The sequence below is a fragment of the Peromyscus leucopus genome, chromosome 15 (genome assembly GCF_004664715.2).
Source record: "Peromyscus leucopus breed LL Stock chromosome 15, UCI_PerLeu_2.1, whole genome shotgun sequence".
Lineage (NCBI taxonomy): Eukaryota > Metazoa > Chordata > Mammalia > Rodentia > Cricetidae > Peromyscus > Peromyscus leucopus.
The window spans coordinates 15,778,222-15,794,205 of NC_051076.1; the positions used below are offsets into that span (position 1 = coordinate 15,778,222).

General features: G+C 47.5%; 1 protein-coding gene across 2 annotated transcripts in view; it reads right to left on the reverse strand.

Annotated features, from left to right (window-relative positions):
• The window catches only part of Susd4 (sushi domain containing 4), a 129,396-nt gene that overhangs the window by 61,790 nt on the left and 51,622 nt on the right, over positions 1–15,984 (reverse strand). For both annotated transcript variants that reach the window (XM_028894571.2, XM_028894569.2), the window contains exon 3: positions 942–1,154. In XM_028894571.2, coding sequence (XP_028750404.1) covers positions 942–1,154 — 213 coding nt within the window. The remainder of the gene's footprint in view (positions 1–941; positions 1,155–15,984) is intronic.

The following is a 15,984-nucleotide window of genomic DNA, read 5'->3' on the forward strand; positions in this document are numbered from 1 at the left end:
CTCAATAATGAAGAGAAACAGAAGCCGTCTCTAATGAGCTCCAACATTAGCAGAGCAGAAACACACTAGGGCCCGCGCCTCCTGGAGGTTAGAGGTTTGAGTTAATTTCTGATCCATGCCTATTCCAACTTCAGCCTCGCTGATCCTGTGAGACTCATAATCAATCTCTTAGCACTCCAATTAATTAAACAATTCATTTTTCATAACCCTAAACATTGTCTACCGAGCAAAAATAAAACAAAGCAAAACGGAACAGAAAAAGCCTATGAGATTGTTGCAGGCAGCGGATTTGGGCTAGCTGCCAGAAGTCAGTGAGTGTTCTGTATCAGCAAGAGATCCAGGGGTCACTGTTAGGAAGGGCCGGCTATGGGGTCAATCCACTCTCCCCGCCATAGCTTCTTGAACGAGTCACACCAAACACTGGGCTGAAAAGTAGTAGTTGATTTGGCCGGGTGGCAGTGACGCACCCCTTAATCCCAGCACTCGGGAGGCAGAGCCAGGCGGATCTCTGTGAGTTTGAGGCCACCCTGGTCTACAGAGCAAGATCCAGGACAGGCACCAAAACTACACAGAGAAACCCTGTCTCGAAAAACTGAAAAAAAAAAAAAAAAAAAAAAAAAAAAAAGTAGTAGTTGATTTGATTCCGAGTCACATCCCACCTTTTATATCACCAACTGCACAAAAATATTAACTGTATTCTTCCCCATAACAGGGGAGTGAGTGCTGAACTGCAGCCTGATAGCCAAGTGCCTATGTCATCTGAGTGTCCTCTTGCCCAGGCCAAAATGGTGATAAATTGGATGGGAATTGACAGGGAAAGAGGACTATTCAAACTCATCTTGTAGACTAGACCAGCCCTGGGACCGATGCCTCTGGAGTACCCACGGCCCTCCTCCCTGAGAGTCACATCCCTGGCTCCTACAGAGGGGCAGGCCCTTTACCTTCTTGGATGCAGACGGGTCTGTCACTTGGGACCCAGCCTAGGGTCCCATTAATATGTTTCACACACAGTCTCTTTGTAGAGCCCTTCAGCTTGAATCCATCTTGGCAGTGATATCGGGTTACAGAACTTTCGAAGAAAACTCCTCCACTTGGGGTCCTGAAGCCATTCTCTGGAACGCCTGGGTCAGCGCACACGTTGAGGTCATCGAACCCTACATTGACACACAGAGAGAAAATGCCTTGAATACTTCTCCAGGAACTGGATTCTTACACCTCCGGCCACTCCAAACTTACCAACGAAACTAAGAATCTAAACATGTTAGCTTGCATTCTATTGGTTAGGAGAGGCCAAGGGTGAGGAAGGTGCAACTTCTCTGCCTGCATAATGTTCCAAATGTGCCCTCCATGGGGAGGCATGAAATGTCCAAGCGCTAAACAGACATCTACTGCTTTTCCTATAAAGTAAGGAAAGCGAACACACAAATCCTCACAGAGCAGGTATTGGGAACCAATATGCACAACTCCATGGAGATGGGGTTGGTGTGCCCACCTTCAATTCCCAGTACAGCCCGCTGGTACCACTTCTCAGATTCAGATTCCCAGCACAGCCCCGGGAGCTCCTGGAAACTCACCTGCTTCCAGCTACTGCCTGAATGCTGGACGCATGAGGTATCCATTTCTCTTTAGTACCCTGTATTGCTAAAGGTCCTCAGCTGTCGGTGACACCCCTCACCTTGTGTGCTGTGTGAGGCTCCCCACTGGCCTTCAAGGTCACTGTGCTCAAAGCCCCTCAGCATGGGAGGCACAGGAGTGTCAGCAAATCCAAAACTCACTGTCAAAGCTCCCTCCCTCTGTGCAGAGATGATGAGGCATGGTGGAGGGAGGAGACTGCTAAGAAGGAAGGCAGCCGTGGGGGCAGCATCCACATTTCTACTCCTCAAGTATGAGCAAGTGTGATTTACACTTGTGTGATACACAAGTATCAAAGCAACAAGATACTATCCAGGTACCAACTGTCCTGTCCGGAAGAAGGGGTACTGGAAGGTTGTCACATGATTGCTTTAGAGTTTGCACGTTTAGGGAAGTCTCTTGAGGTCAACAGGTGCTTCCCAGGTAAAGGGAGTGCTGACTTCCTCTGGCCTGCAAGGACACACATTGCCATGGTGGGTCCTTTGAAAAGGTCATTCTGATGGAGTCAGTCTCTAACTGTAGCAGACTGGGGTACATGTGTGTCAGTGGGAGCCACAGAAGGGCATGAGGAGTGTACTATCCCAGGGGTGGGGCAGCCTCTGGAAGGCCTCCAGCTGAGTCCTTAGGAGAGTGGGCACACCAGCCAGAAAGGAAGAGAAGCATCATGGTACAGGTGAAGAACATCCACAGCTAAAGACAGAGGACACTGCCATCGCTACCTGGACATTGTGAGGGACAAGATGAAACTTGTCTGCTGACGTTTAAAGAGGGAATAGTGGCAGTAAGCGTGGACTTCCCTCTCACGAGGCCCAGTGTGAACAGAACACAGGGAAGTAGCTACCCTGGAAAGAGGGTTAAGGCCGAGTTTTTCTATTGTTGTATTAAAATGTTAAGGTGAAGCCTCACAGTGGCTGGAGCCTGTAATCCCAGCACTCTAGAGGCTAAGCAGGGGTTGCTGTGAGCTGGAGAGCAGCCCGGGTCACACAGGGAGTTCCAGGTCAGCCTGGGACACACAGTAAGAGGCTGCCTTTACTAAAATATATTTTTTAAACAACAGAGATCTAAGAATCTTCACACAACAAAGAAATACAGCAGAGAACAGAAATCTGCAGCTGAGGATGTCTGAGGGGATAGTCCAGCTGAGGATGTCTGAGGGGGTATTCCAGCTGAGGATGTCTGAGGGGATATTCCAGGAAGCTGTGGCTACACAGATATGGGCATGGAGGAGAACTGAACCCAGGTGCTGGGGATACTTACCTTCCACCGAAACAGAAGGGAGGTCATGCCACACCCTTGAATGAGGGAAGGACATTTCCCAGAATGCAAGCCTCCTCAGAATATACACACAGGAACCCTCTCTTCCCATCAGGGTTAGCCCAGGCTTACCCCTCAAGGTTTTCCTCACTGTAACCAAACTGCTAGACTATTTATCCGTATCCTTGTCTGGTCTGTGAAAGCCTAAGCAAGAGACTCACCCTTCCTCCTCTCCTCAGCTTCCAGCGCTGTGTGTTGTATGTGGTGACCATTTCCATAAGCACAATAGTGAAAGATGATCGGCTGAGTGGATGGACAGATGGAAGGTTAGATGTGTGTGGGTGGGGGCAAATGGGTAGATGGATACATGAATAAGTAGGTAGATGGATAGGTCAACAGATGGATGGGTAGGTAAATGTGTGAATGGATGTACAGATGAATAAATGGATGGATGGATAGATGATGGATGGATGGATAGATGGATGGATGTTTAGATGGATGGATGGATAGATGGATGGATGTGTAGATGGTTGAGTAGATGGAGAGGTGAGTAGATCTGTGGATAGATGGATTGATAGATAAGTGTATAGATGTATTAAATATATGAATAGATGGGTAGATGGATGAATGGGGTAGATAGGTAAAGGGTAGTGTGTGCTTATATGAATGGACGGATAGAACTTTGTGCCAACTCTTCTGCTAGCCCCATTAGATAACCATCCCTCCCCACCACCAAGCAGTGCCACCAGTGGCCAGGAGGTGCTCATGCATGTCACAAAGGTGTGAGTGAAATCCTTTCCCGCAGCCGACTCCCTCTCACCTTCCTGTAGACTCTGATCCTTAATCTTCTTTTTTATTTATTTATTTATTTTTTCTTTTCAGGGAACATAGTCTCACTGTGTAGCTCTGGCTGGCCTGTAACTCACTATATAGACCAAGCTGACCTCAAACCCAACAGAGATCCACCTGCCTCTGCCTCCTGAGTTCTGGGATTAAAGGTGTGTGCCACCGTGTCCAGCACCTTAGATGCCTGCAACCCCAATGTCCTAGGCTTCTTCTTCCATGGAGGGACAGGGCAGGCCCGTGCTGTGCCTCACCTGGGGTATCTGTGCTCCCCTAATACAAGGTTTTTAGTCTGTCACCCCTGCCACCAAATGTCACCACTGCTGAGTTCGGCATTCCTCCAGCTGGCCACACCCTGTCTTTGGCCACAAAGCTTTTCTCCTTCAGAGGAGGCAAGACTAGTCAAGGGAGGGCTGAAGACCCATCAGACAAAACGACCTAATCTATCAGGAAAACCACTGGGCTAATAAAAAAATGATGAGCGCTTCATGAAAATTACAGCAGGAGAATGAGAGGTTCCTCCCGAGCCAGATCCTTTCTTACTCCCCATCGGTAAAGCGCAGCCCCCAGCAGCCCCATGCTTCCCTTTAAGCACCGCTAACATGGCCGTGTTCCTAAGCCTGGTGCAGAGCTGAAGATCTGCAGTGTTGCTGGCCAGGGAATCCAGCCACAGGCACAGAAGGGACGAGAGGTGAAAAGAGCCATCAGAAGACGGGATGGCGTAGGAAGAAAATATTCTTCATTTGGACAACTAATCCCATTGAGCAAGATAGTAATTTTCTAGGCCTGCTAGATCTCAGAGTCTTTGTTTCAAATTATCCCTTGGTGGATCAATTCCCAGCCCAGGCCATTTTTCTGCAGAGCCCTCTCGGAGTGTCCTTCCCTAATGATGATGATCAGCCCCGGCTGATAGCAGGCCCATTAAGGAGTGGGCTGATGTAGGTATTAGGAGGTGTGGAAAATAACTCGTGTACAGGCCCACTCAAATAATCTCTCAAGAATCCGCTTTCTTAAAACCCCAACATACTTCCTTCCCATCCGTCAAATTCTGCTAATGCTTTGGAACTAAGTGGTCACAGCCTGGAGGGGAGAGTGAGTTCCCAGCATGGTTTCTGACATGTTTGCTCTTGGGAGGAGTTGGAGGCGGAGGAGGAGGGGGAGTGCTCCATTTCAAAGAGTCCTCATCAACAGCCTCCCCTGGATGTTCCTACTACAATCAATCTAGAGCTCAGTGTACGTATGCAGGACACACTCAGGAGAGACATTGGCTGGGAGACAGGTACCCAGATATTAGTCCCTGGGTACAGGGATTGCTGTGTCACTCTTCTGGATGGGATCAACCTGAGACTCTGGAGACCAAGCAGAATGGCGTACCCTCTCAGAGTGGGGTGGCCTATTTCAGTGTTATAGGCCTGGACAGAGCAAAAGGAGGAATGGGAAAGTGTTTATTCTCCAGAGCTGCTAGTCTTCACACTGGAACACTGGTCTTCCGCTTTGGGACCAGGAGGACTCAGCTTAGGACTTGCAGCCCTGGCTCTCCTGGGGCTCAAAGTTTTGCACTTTGACTAGAACTGAACCACTGATTCTCCCGGGTCTCTAGGAGATACAGGTGATGGACGGGTGGGTGGATGCATGCATGGATGGATGATTGCTGGGTGGGTAGATGAATGGATGGATAAATGGATAGGTGGGTGAATGGACATACAGATTAATGCTTTCTATTAGCTCTGTTTTCCTGCAGAACCCAGACTCATACAGGCTTTCAAAACGCTCAGGTACTTGCAACTTGTGCATAACAGGGATGCCGACCACCAGGGTCAACCCTTGATTTACCTATACGATTGGCTCCATAAATGGGGATAATGCCTGAACTCTGGGGTCTGGACAACCCAGCTGGACAGCCTTAGCCTGTGATCCCTGCCCTCCCTGGCAGTCCCTCTGATGCCCACAGCACTGGCTGTTCTGAGCCTACACCTCCCTCCTTGGTACCAGCAGCAGCATCTCTGTGCTGTGTTTCCTCTTGTGAACCCAGCTCAAGTCAAAGAGACAGCTGTGATTTGGACTCTGGTCCCAGTGGAAGCCAGGGTTCCTTAGGTTTCTTTTCTCTGAACCAAAATCCCCCTGCAAAACAAGGACTGGGAGCTCCTTATCTTCCCACACAAAGAAATGCATCGGGCCTTCCGTCTGACGATGAGGTCTCGACACTTCTGCCTTGGTGACTTCTGAGACTGCAGAAACCTGGCTGCCAGTTCTACTGTGAACAACATAAGAAGTCTTTGAAAGGATCATAAAAACGAAAGAGGTGTGAAAAGCAATCTTTTGGGCTATTACAGCTGAAAAGTCATATTCTAGAAAGGAAGAGTGTATCAAATGTAGCCAAATCAATTTAGAGCCGGGGCTGGGTTTCCATTTCTTTGTAAACTGCTCTATGGGTCTATAGGGGAAGAAACAGGATATAGACACAAAAATTGATTTTGTATGCATTTCTTTAGTGAGAGGGTACTGGGCAAGTGAGAAGGAGCCATCGCTGTAAACGTTTAGACAGATATCTCTGCAGGTATTAAATAAAACTCAGAGAGATTCGCAAGGCTTGCTCCCACCCAGAGCACTTACTGTTAACCTTCAAATCACCTTCCAGGTTCACTGATCTGACTCTGTGGATAGGGGGTGTGAGGCTAAGGGATCAGTGGAGTCACAAACACAAACCCGAGGCCTCTGACTCAGTCCGGTCCAGTTCTCCGGACACTAACAGTGTCATCTCTGCTTGGCTTCTTCTCAGCAAATTTTAGTTTGCAAATGGCCTAATCTTTGTGACTATATCAACTCTTAAATGTTCGAGAATCTTGGGCTATGTGATGGACGTGTACCACACACTCCTCACCATTTCCCCAAAGTTGACCCTTCATCACACACCAGGGAACCTGGCCTGTCACCCAAGACATCTAAGAATCCAGCAAATGAGCCATCAAACATCTCCTGGCCATTGCGGGGGGGGGGGGGGGGGTGTGTGTGTGGGGGTCAGAGGGTGGAGGGGTCTATAGTCTACTTCTGATGATGAAGATATCCTTGGGGAGAACAGAGCCTTGTCCTGGATGATGGCTACATGAGACGGAGGACGTCCCATAGACTCAACTGAGTATTACTTTCAAGAACCAGAGAGCAAAGAGGACCATGTGGTGGGTTTGCAGGGGTCTCCTGAGTACCCAGGCTCTTCCCTCCACATCTTCCCGTAGGCGAAAGCTTGGCTTTCCCCCGGTACCAAATGCCTTTTAATCAGTAGCAATGCATGGACAAAACTGCTTATAAACAAACTCAACAGCACACGGTCTCTGTGCTTTGGAAAAAAAAATGACACCAGGTTGGGTACCCTGTGTCCCACAGAGTAAAACCTTCCAATGGCCTTTTGGTGTTTAAAGCTCTACAAGTTTATTCATGCACTGAAACGAAATCTCACTGCCCTGGGACCTATGCGTGGGGGCCACCGCCCATTCCTCCCCTCAGACCACACCCTCAGTTTCCCCTACCTCAAAACTCCCACACCCTCAGAACAACCTGGACTTATTTTTCTAAATGAGCGCAGGTATTGACATCCTGTCTTATCCGGGATAAGATCAATGTCCAGAAACCACCTGAGCTGGTATGTGTCCACACCACAGGCTCCACAGTGGAAGAAGAGAGCAAGGCAACGCAGAAGAGACATCATGTGGCTACAGCCACAAAGCACATGCAGCCGAGTCTCTCACGCCAATATTTAGAGATCCAAATGCTCCTGCACAGGGGCGGTGGTCTGCTAACACAGGAGCACCTGGCATGCCCAGTTTCTAGCCACCCTGCAATGGATGACACCCGAGGCTAGCCCTGCCCAGCCCTCCCTCCTGGCTGTACAGTGTTGGAGGTTTCCCCCGAGTCAGGCTCCAGAGAGGCACTCCATGACCAGGAGGTCTGTCCTGAGCCAAGGCCAGGTTCTAACATCTGGGCATCTGCCTTCCCTAGCATCAACTATGCCCAAATCTGAATCCATTCTATCAAGAAGGAGCTGGGCCCAAGTCAGTCTACTGCAGAGACCTGGGGAGGCCTCACCAGGAAGAGAAGTCCCCAGGAGCAGCTCCTGACAGACAGGGCAGGAGGCCCCACACAGTTAGAGAGAGGGACAAGGAAAATCACTGGGAAGATGCGGCTTGCTTTATAAAGAGGCTTTGGAACACTTTTCCATGATGAGAGTATTAAGTGCTTCTTGGCTCCTGTGTTCTGGGACAATTTCCATGTTTGGCAAAATCTCAGTTTTGTTTTCAAAAAGAAATAGGAAGAAGAGAGAAAGGCATTTAAAAAACAAACAGAGAGCCATAAAGAAGGAAAAGTTATATTATTATAATCTGTTTGTAATTTTATTTATTCTGTCAACAAACGGTGCTGGAGGAGAGGTGGGTCCTTAGGGCCGTCATTCAACAAACCACAGGAAGCAGGAGTTTGGATGTGGTTTCTCGCTTTCTCCTATTTGTGTGGTTTTTTCGTTTGTTCTTTTTCTGTGTTTTTTTTTTGGGGGGGGTAGAGAGTCTATCTATACAATGCTGCCAATCCATATGAGGCAAGGAGATTTTTCATTGAGATGCATCCCCAGGCTCATTGTTACTTTTCATCTGAGACAAGATCCCACTGAGTGACCCAGGTTGGCAGCCCAGGCAGACCTTGCATATGTGATCCCCCTGCCTCAGCCTCCCTAGAAGGGATCACAAAGACCTTCACTCCAGGCTTGGCTGCAAGCAGCACTCCTCAGAAATAAAGAAAAGCGGACAGGAGAGGACAGAGGTCCTCCTGCAGGGGGCTTTGTGTAGCTCTTTGATGCATCGGCACAAGCACGCTTCCTTACGATGCCATCTATATTGCTTTCCGAGATGGCAGCCAGAAAGGTCCCGATACCACAGCTACGGCAGGATATCGACGGCATACATGAAATGATGTAGCTTGTACGTAAGGGTGAAAGTTGTAGAGTGAGAAGACATGCTTTGAATCCCGGATCTGCTGGGTTTGTGGCTGTGTAAACTTGGGTAAGTTTCTTAACGTCTCTGTGTCTTTAGTTTCTTCCTATACAAAGGAAGTGCTGTAAGGAAAGTCTCTACTTCCCCACTCTTGTGAACTTTTAGTGAGATGAAAATACATATAAAGCAGTGAGAGGCAGTGGACAGGGTCACGGTGCAAGCCGCCATGTTGTTAATGCTCAGCAAGTTCCTTAAGAAAAGAACTCACAGCTTCGTACAGGGGAGATTGGGCCTTCACCTCAAGATACTCAAGCCTACCCTTCCTCTTAACTAGCTCTGATGAACATGACTGTTGCTCTGAACAACAGAAACGTACAAGTAGAGTCCTTCCCTTGGCCAAAGTATTAAGCCATTGAAATTTTCAAGGTGACACACAGACCTCCCGGGGAGCTAAACTCAGGTTCTTTACAGCTTGGGAGGGGCCACCAGGGCCAGCAGCATTCAATGCATAGAGAGTCATCGTGGCCTTTTTTGTAGAGACAGTAGCCAAGTCCTGTAGAAGATGGCCAGTGGTCCCTCTAGGGTGAGCAGTCAGCCTCCACAATTCCTGATTTGGGCACGAGACACCACCAATGAGGGAAACAGAATCCCAAACCAAACCGAGTACACAAACACCAAGATCCTGGGGTGTAAGCAGCAGGAGCCTAGAGCGGAAGAAGAGAGGGGCTGGAGACAGTTTCCACTGGATGATGACACAGTGACCAAACCACAGTGACAAAGACACTCAAGCTTCAACAAAGGAGACGGAAGGTTCCTACACTCGTTTTTCTGCCTGTGAACCTGGCTTGGTCATTCCATCATTCAGCATACCCTCAGTTACACACTTAAAGAGTACTGGGGGGTGGGGGGGCAGCGACTGCCACCATCTGTTGGTCTAAACAGTTTTTTTTTTTTTTTCTGAATGAGCAGTAGCCCTTGGGAAACACAGCAAAGGAACTGGAGAAATCCTGGCTCGTTACTATAGGAATATTTCTGCCACCCGGGAGCATGATATGGCTATTTATTTTAGTAGACTTTCATTAACCAGACACACTTAAACCTGGTTTCCTGAAGGCAACAATGAGTATTGGGATGGAGGATTCATCTTCATGGGTCGAAAGCTGAACATCTGGATTGCATTTCTCAGAAACTACATGTAATGCCCCACAAGTGAGCACGTGTGCTGAATATCTGGATGCTAATCAAGTTATGTAACATTTCCCCAGAAACAGTGGGGAGGTTTTAATGTTTCAAGAAATACCCGGAGATGAATAGAAAGTCTGCTGTGTCTGAGCAAGTGTAAACATCGCAAAAATAAGTCTTAATGGCATAATTTAGACTTGATTAAAATGGATAAAGACCACAGATGTGGGTGTCAGAGCCATCCCCGTTTGATGCCAGAACTGATATTTTCCCCCTCTTGATTTAATTCGCTTTGATTACCCAATTATTCCTAAGTCTTTTCACTCAGTTTCGGTTCCAATAAAACCGATCACAAAGCTAACTCATAATGCGATTTTCACTGCAGTCTCCTGATACCGCTGTGTGAGAGCTCGGCCAGCGATGCCACAGACTCATCCCAGACCGTGCCATCCCAGCACAAAACAGCAGCATCCACCGGCATCCGTGCACTGAGTATCAGGCGACAGGCCAGTCAGGAGCTCTGTCTGTGGGGGACGGCAGGGGCATTCTGTAGCTGACATGAACTGTAGAATCAGTGATGTAGAATGACACGTGATAGAGTTTTAGAGAATGAGTTGCTATGGTTAAAGATACATCTTTTTTTTTATTTCCTAAATAAATGCTTACTGCGAAAAATGCAGTTTGCCTGTCTAGCAAGCTCTTGACCTTGGATGTGTGACTTGGTAATTTCTAGTTCTAATATTGTATTGAAAATGGTTTCTTGAGTTCATTCCGTTTCTCAATACCTCTCCGTCCTCCTTGGAGACAAGGTCTCATGTGGTCCAGACTGGCTTCCAACCACCAGTGCAGTGTAGGATGACCTTGAACATCTGGCCCTCTTGTCTCTGTCTCCCAAGTGCTAGGATGATAGGTGTGTACTACTAAGCCTGACTTAGGAGGTACTGGGGAATCACATCTCACCTCCTGTTTGCTAATGAACACTCTATCAGAGGTGCCACAGCCTTCCAGTCTCTTCTTGATAAGAACAGGTAACAATCTCCCAGAATATAAATGCTTAGACCAGTGGTTTGCGACCCCTTTAGGGGGGTCAAACGACCTTTTCACAGGGGTTACCTAAGGCCATCAGAAAACACAGATATTTACATTATGATCATAACAGTAGCAAAATTACAGTTATGAAGCAGAAACAAAAATAATTCTATGCTTGCAGGATTGCCACAACTTGAGGAACTGTATTGAAGGGTTTCAGTATTAGGAAGGATGAGAGTCACTGGCTTAGACCCCCATAGCCCAGAAGACAATTTCTGAGAAGAAGAGGAGGAGGAAGAGGAAGAAAAAGAAAAGGAGAAAAGAAAAAAGAAAGAAAAGCTAGAATGTAATCTTTGGATGCCTGTGGCTGTTTTTCCTTGTTTGTAAAATTAAAATTTTCCTTCTTTTTTGCATGCAGCAGCTTTCATAGTCAACACTAAAACACATTTCCCACGTGTACACAGCCTCACAGTTTACCGAGCGTTTTACACACACGGTCTTGTTTCATCCCGCAGCATCCCCAAGAGATCACTCCAACAGTTTGATACCATTAGCTCAACACAATCGCTGTAGAAACCCAACTGTTAACGGCACCACCTTTCAAGCAGTCTGGTTTTGCAGAACTGTACTCCACCGGCCTCAGTAGGTCATTCACAAGGTGCTGTCTAAGCCAGTATGTGAGCTTTTTAATCTCTCTACACCCTTTGGGACGTGTGTGTGTGTGTGTGTGTGTGTGTGTGTGTGTGTGTGTGTGTGTGTGTGTGTAGGGAGGAGGAGTTTTGTTAGTAAGCTTACCCTTACTATGATAAAATTAGACAGTCAGATTATAAACAGGAAAGACTTATGTTCTCCAAACTCCCCCAAGTTCCCACCCATGGGAGGCCTGGATGCTTTGGGGCACCACTTTATGTGTGTATGTGTGTGTGGGAGGGGCAGTAAAAAGCTGCTCACCTCATGGCAATAAGAAACAAGATGGGGTGTGGGGGCCAGGAGCTCAATATCCCCTTCCAGGGCACACTCCAGTGACCTAACCGCATCCTACCAGGTCCTGCTGTTCAGGATCCAGCCCATCGCCCCAGCAGCACCAGGAGCTGGCACTGACCACGTGCCCTCGAGAGACAGTCGACCTCCAGACTGCAGCAGCTTGTGAAATAAAAGATGCAAAAGAAAGCACCTGCGCAGCCCGTGCAGGACAACCGCCCCCTCTCGGCACCAGGTCCCACTGACAGGGAGCCTCAGCACGTGCTGCCCCAACATGAGGAGAGGGGTTATTTTTATTTTTCCTTTCTCTTCTTTCTCGTGTGTATATGAGTATTCTGCCTGCATGTGGATCTGTGGACCGTGTGCGTGCCTGGTGTCTGAGGAGGGCCAGAAGAAGGTGTCGGGGTTGGGTCCCCTGAAAGTGGAGCTACAGACAGTTGTGAGATGCCACGTGGGTGCTGAGAATTGAACCCGGGTCCACTGGGAGAGCAACAAGTGCTCTTAGCTGCGGAGCCGTCTCTCCCCTTACTTGGTTTGCTCTTGGGATGATAAGTCAGAGGAAATGCTTCCACCACCTACCCAAATTTAACATCACAACTTACGGAGACCTCCGGATCATCGCCACCGCGCTCTCCGATGCGGCGGTTCTGGGTTGTAGCGGCAATCCTTAGGATGATGCTCCTTTATCAGTTCCTGGGAGGCGATGCAAGCAGCTCTTTCATTGGAACATGGAGCGGTGATTTATTTAAATGATGTACTCAAGTAACAGGTTTTATCGCCTATCTCCCTTTTAGGCTATTTAAGTCTTGATAAAAAATATTCTGAAAACTGCACAATAGGCAAGTGGATGTAAACAGAAACTGGGTAGGAAGTCATCTTAGAATTCATCTGAGGAACTCTCTTTATCAAACAAGACAAAACAAACAAACAAGACCTACAGATGACCGCGTGAGCTCACACAGCTCTGGGGAAGAAAGGACAACATGGGGACAAATCCTGCATCCACAGCTCTTCACACTCCAAGGACATCAGCATGAGCATCCAAGAGACAAGGCCACACTCTGCCTGCCGCTGCTGCTGCTGCTGCCGCTGCTGTCGCTGCTGCTGCTGTTGCTGTGCATGGCCCAACCGGAAGCCATCCCCCCCTTAGCTACTGCCAGGAACACAGCAGTCATGAAATCCCAAGAGTAACATGGAAATAAGGGAGAAATATAAGGACATCCAGCTAGAAGGATTCATTCAGAGACTTGCTGAGAATGTGGCTCTTTTTTGAGTATTAAAAAAAAAAAAAAAAAAAAAAAAAAAAAAAAAAAAAAAAAAAAAAAAAAAAAAAAAAAAAAAAAAAAAACCCTGAGAATATTATTCTTCTGATGCATAAAATAAATTGTGTCCTCTCTTGACAAATTATGCCAAAGCATCACAGGGTAAAACGTTAAAAACAAAACAAAGAAAAAACGAAACAGACTTTGTTTCAAGGTAAAATCCAAAATCAAGAGAGATGCAGCACCCAGGTCATCGCCGGCCATTTTGAAAACGCCCGCACCACCCTTTGTACCGTGAGCAGTCAGTCTGGCAGATGCCAGCGGTTCTGTCCCTAGAAGCAAGCCGGGAAGCGGCAAGTAGCCAGTGCAGTGGGAGCGGGGGAAATTAGAACTGTAGGGTTTGTGTGGAGTCAATTCAGGGGCCACAGCCTGGCCCTGAAGCATGCCCAGAACTGGGGAAGGGGCTATAGGAAGGAGAAACATAAGTGTGGCCTGAGACTCCCCAGAAGAGCATAGCCCAACTTGCTGGCTGGGCTGTGTGCGATTCAGAGAAATACGTAATGTCAAGTTTCTCACGGTCTTTACCTGAAGCCTCGTTCTTTATATGGTTATTTGCTGTTAATAGGGAGAAGCAAATGTAGATCCTAGAATGCTTGGGTCTGGATTGATGGCATTCTCCAGGAAGGAGGTAGTCAGTTAAGGGACTAGTCCTTTGGGACAAGCTTCACTGTATTGAGTGCGGAACTGACTAATCCTATTCAGGCTTTTACAAAACTTGGGTAACTGGTTTCTTGCATGTGACCCCTATGCCTGACAGAATGCCACATCAACTGCATCAGAGCTCTGTCACTGGGTCTGGCTTCTGGGATGGCTCTGGGGCATGCCTAGGTCTGACAAGCAGGCCTCACTTACGACCCACAGGTGATTAACTGGGGGTCATTCTCAAGTGTTGCCCACTTTACCTTTCACTGAGTCCCATGACCTGCAAGGCGATCCCATTCCTTAGGCTAGACTGCTCTGGCCAGTGCTTTTAACCACACAGGCCAGTGACCACAGACTGTGGAGGAGTCAGCCTGGGGAGCTGGGACTGACTGCTCTTCTTACATAAGACTAGGTGTGATGCAGGATTGAGCTGCAGCCTGCGGTGGCCGGTGGCCATCCTGCTGTTGTTTTTAAAACTGGAAATCCATGTATGAAACTTCTTACCACCTCAGTTCCCAAACTGAGGGCTTGACAGAAGTTCCCCAGGAGCAATTACCTGTACAAGAGGCACTGAGCTGATGTAATAGCTAATGAGCTAAATTCATGGTATACAATTCAATGTGTATTTGGAGAGCTTCTGAGCACTAAATGTTAATGGCTACAGGGCGATTTCCTGTATTTGTATTAACTACCCCAAACAAATACATAGCAAGATTTTTAAATTTTACATTTGTTCATTTTATATAAATATTTTATGTTGATATTTATTTATTTATTTTGCGCGCGCACACACACACACACACAGCATGGCACACAAGTAGAGGTCAGAGGCCAACTTGTAGAAATCAGTTCTTTCCTTCCATCATGTGGGTCCTAGGGATTGAACTCATGTCTGGGCTTGGTAGAAAGCCTTTACCCATCCAGCCACCTTGCTGGCCTAGGATCTTTTTTTTTTTTAATATGGAAAAAAAATGACGCACCATATATGAAAAATAAAGTGAAATGCTGACTGGTGATTTTCCTATTCTTCATCCAGCTCTGAGTTATTCACACCGTCTACAATGAACAGTTATAATCAAGAGGCAAATGCCATTTTTCAGTAAACTCCACAGCACAAGACTGCTCAGTTGGGGGTGGGTAAGAAATGTGGGAGTCAAAAGACACACACAGTCCTCAGGACCCCAAACATGACAAGGCAGTCCGTTCCTCCAGAGGTGGCTAGCAGAGGCCTAGCGCCACTCTGGAGGGTATTAAATCCTACAGAGGCACCAGCAAATAACATACTGTCCCTTTAGTGGCTCCCCTAAATCACCTCCCTGCCTCAGAGCAGTACTGTCGCTGAGCCGCCCAGGGCTCTGAAGAGCTGCAGATACCGGAGAAAGACTGTGGCATCCGGAATGCAGCTGGGTGCTTTATGACCCTCCTCCCCACGAGGGTCGCCTGCACGCTGAGAATAAATAGTGCTGGGTGGGGACCAGGGGGCGCAGAGAGGAGCCGCACAGATGGATGTGAGGAAAGAGCAGTCTGGTGGGGATTGATAATGAACCGTTGCATGCTATCTGAAGCCACTTAATTCCCTAAACACCGTGTTATAAATACGCTGTCCGTGGAGTTTGCGGAGAACGGAGGTAAATCAGAAACGGGGAGATGAAATACCTCTAGTTTCCCCCCAAACAAATATCCTTTGCCATGGTCTTAGCTGAAATACTACCTGGATTTCTGATAAAGGGCGAGGATGCTGCAAATGACGTCAGGTGTTCTTTTGGGTAGCTGCTGGGAGAGCAGCTTTGCTTTGAATGAATGAATGAATGAATGAATGAATGAATGAATGAATGAGTGAATGAATACATACATACATACATACATACACACACATACGTAAATGGGCACGGAACCATCCGCCCTTTTTGCTTGTGAATTTTGGTCCCGATTCATGGTTGAAATGGTGTGTTTCCGCTGTGATGGGGGTAGAGAGTGTTTCTGAGTCGTCAAATGCCAGAATCAATTAAGATGAATGCAAGGGGCGGGGGGCACTGCAAACAGATTCTTGTTTGCTCAGAAATAGACTTAACATTTTTTGTTATGTTTTTTCTTGTAAATAGTTTTTTTTTTAAAAAAAAAAA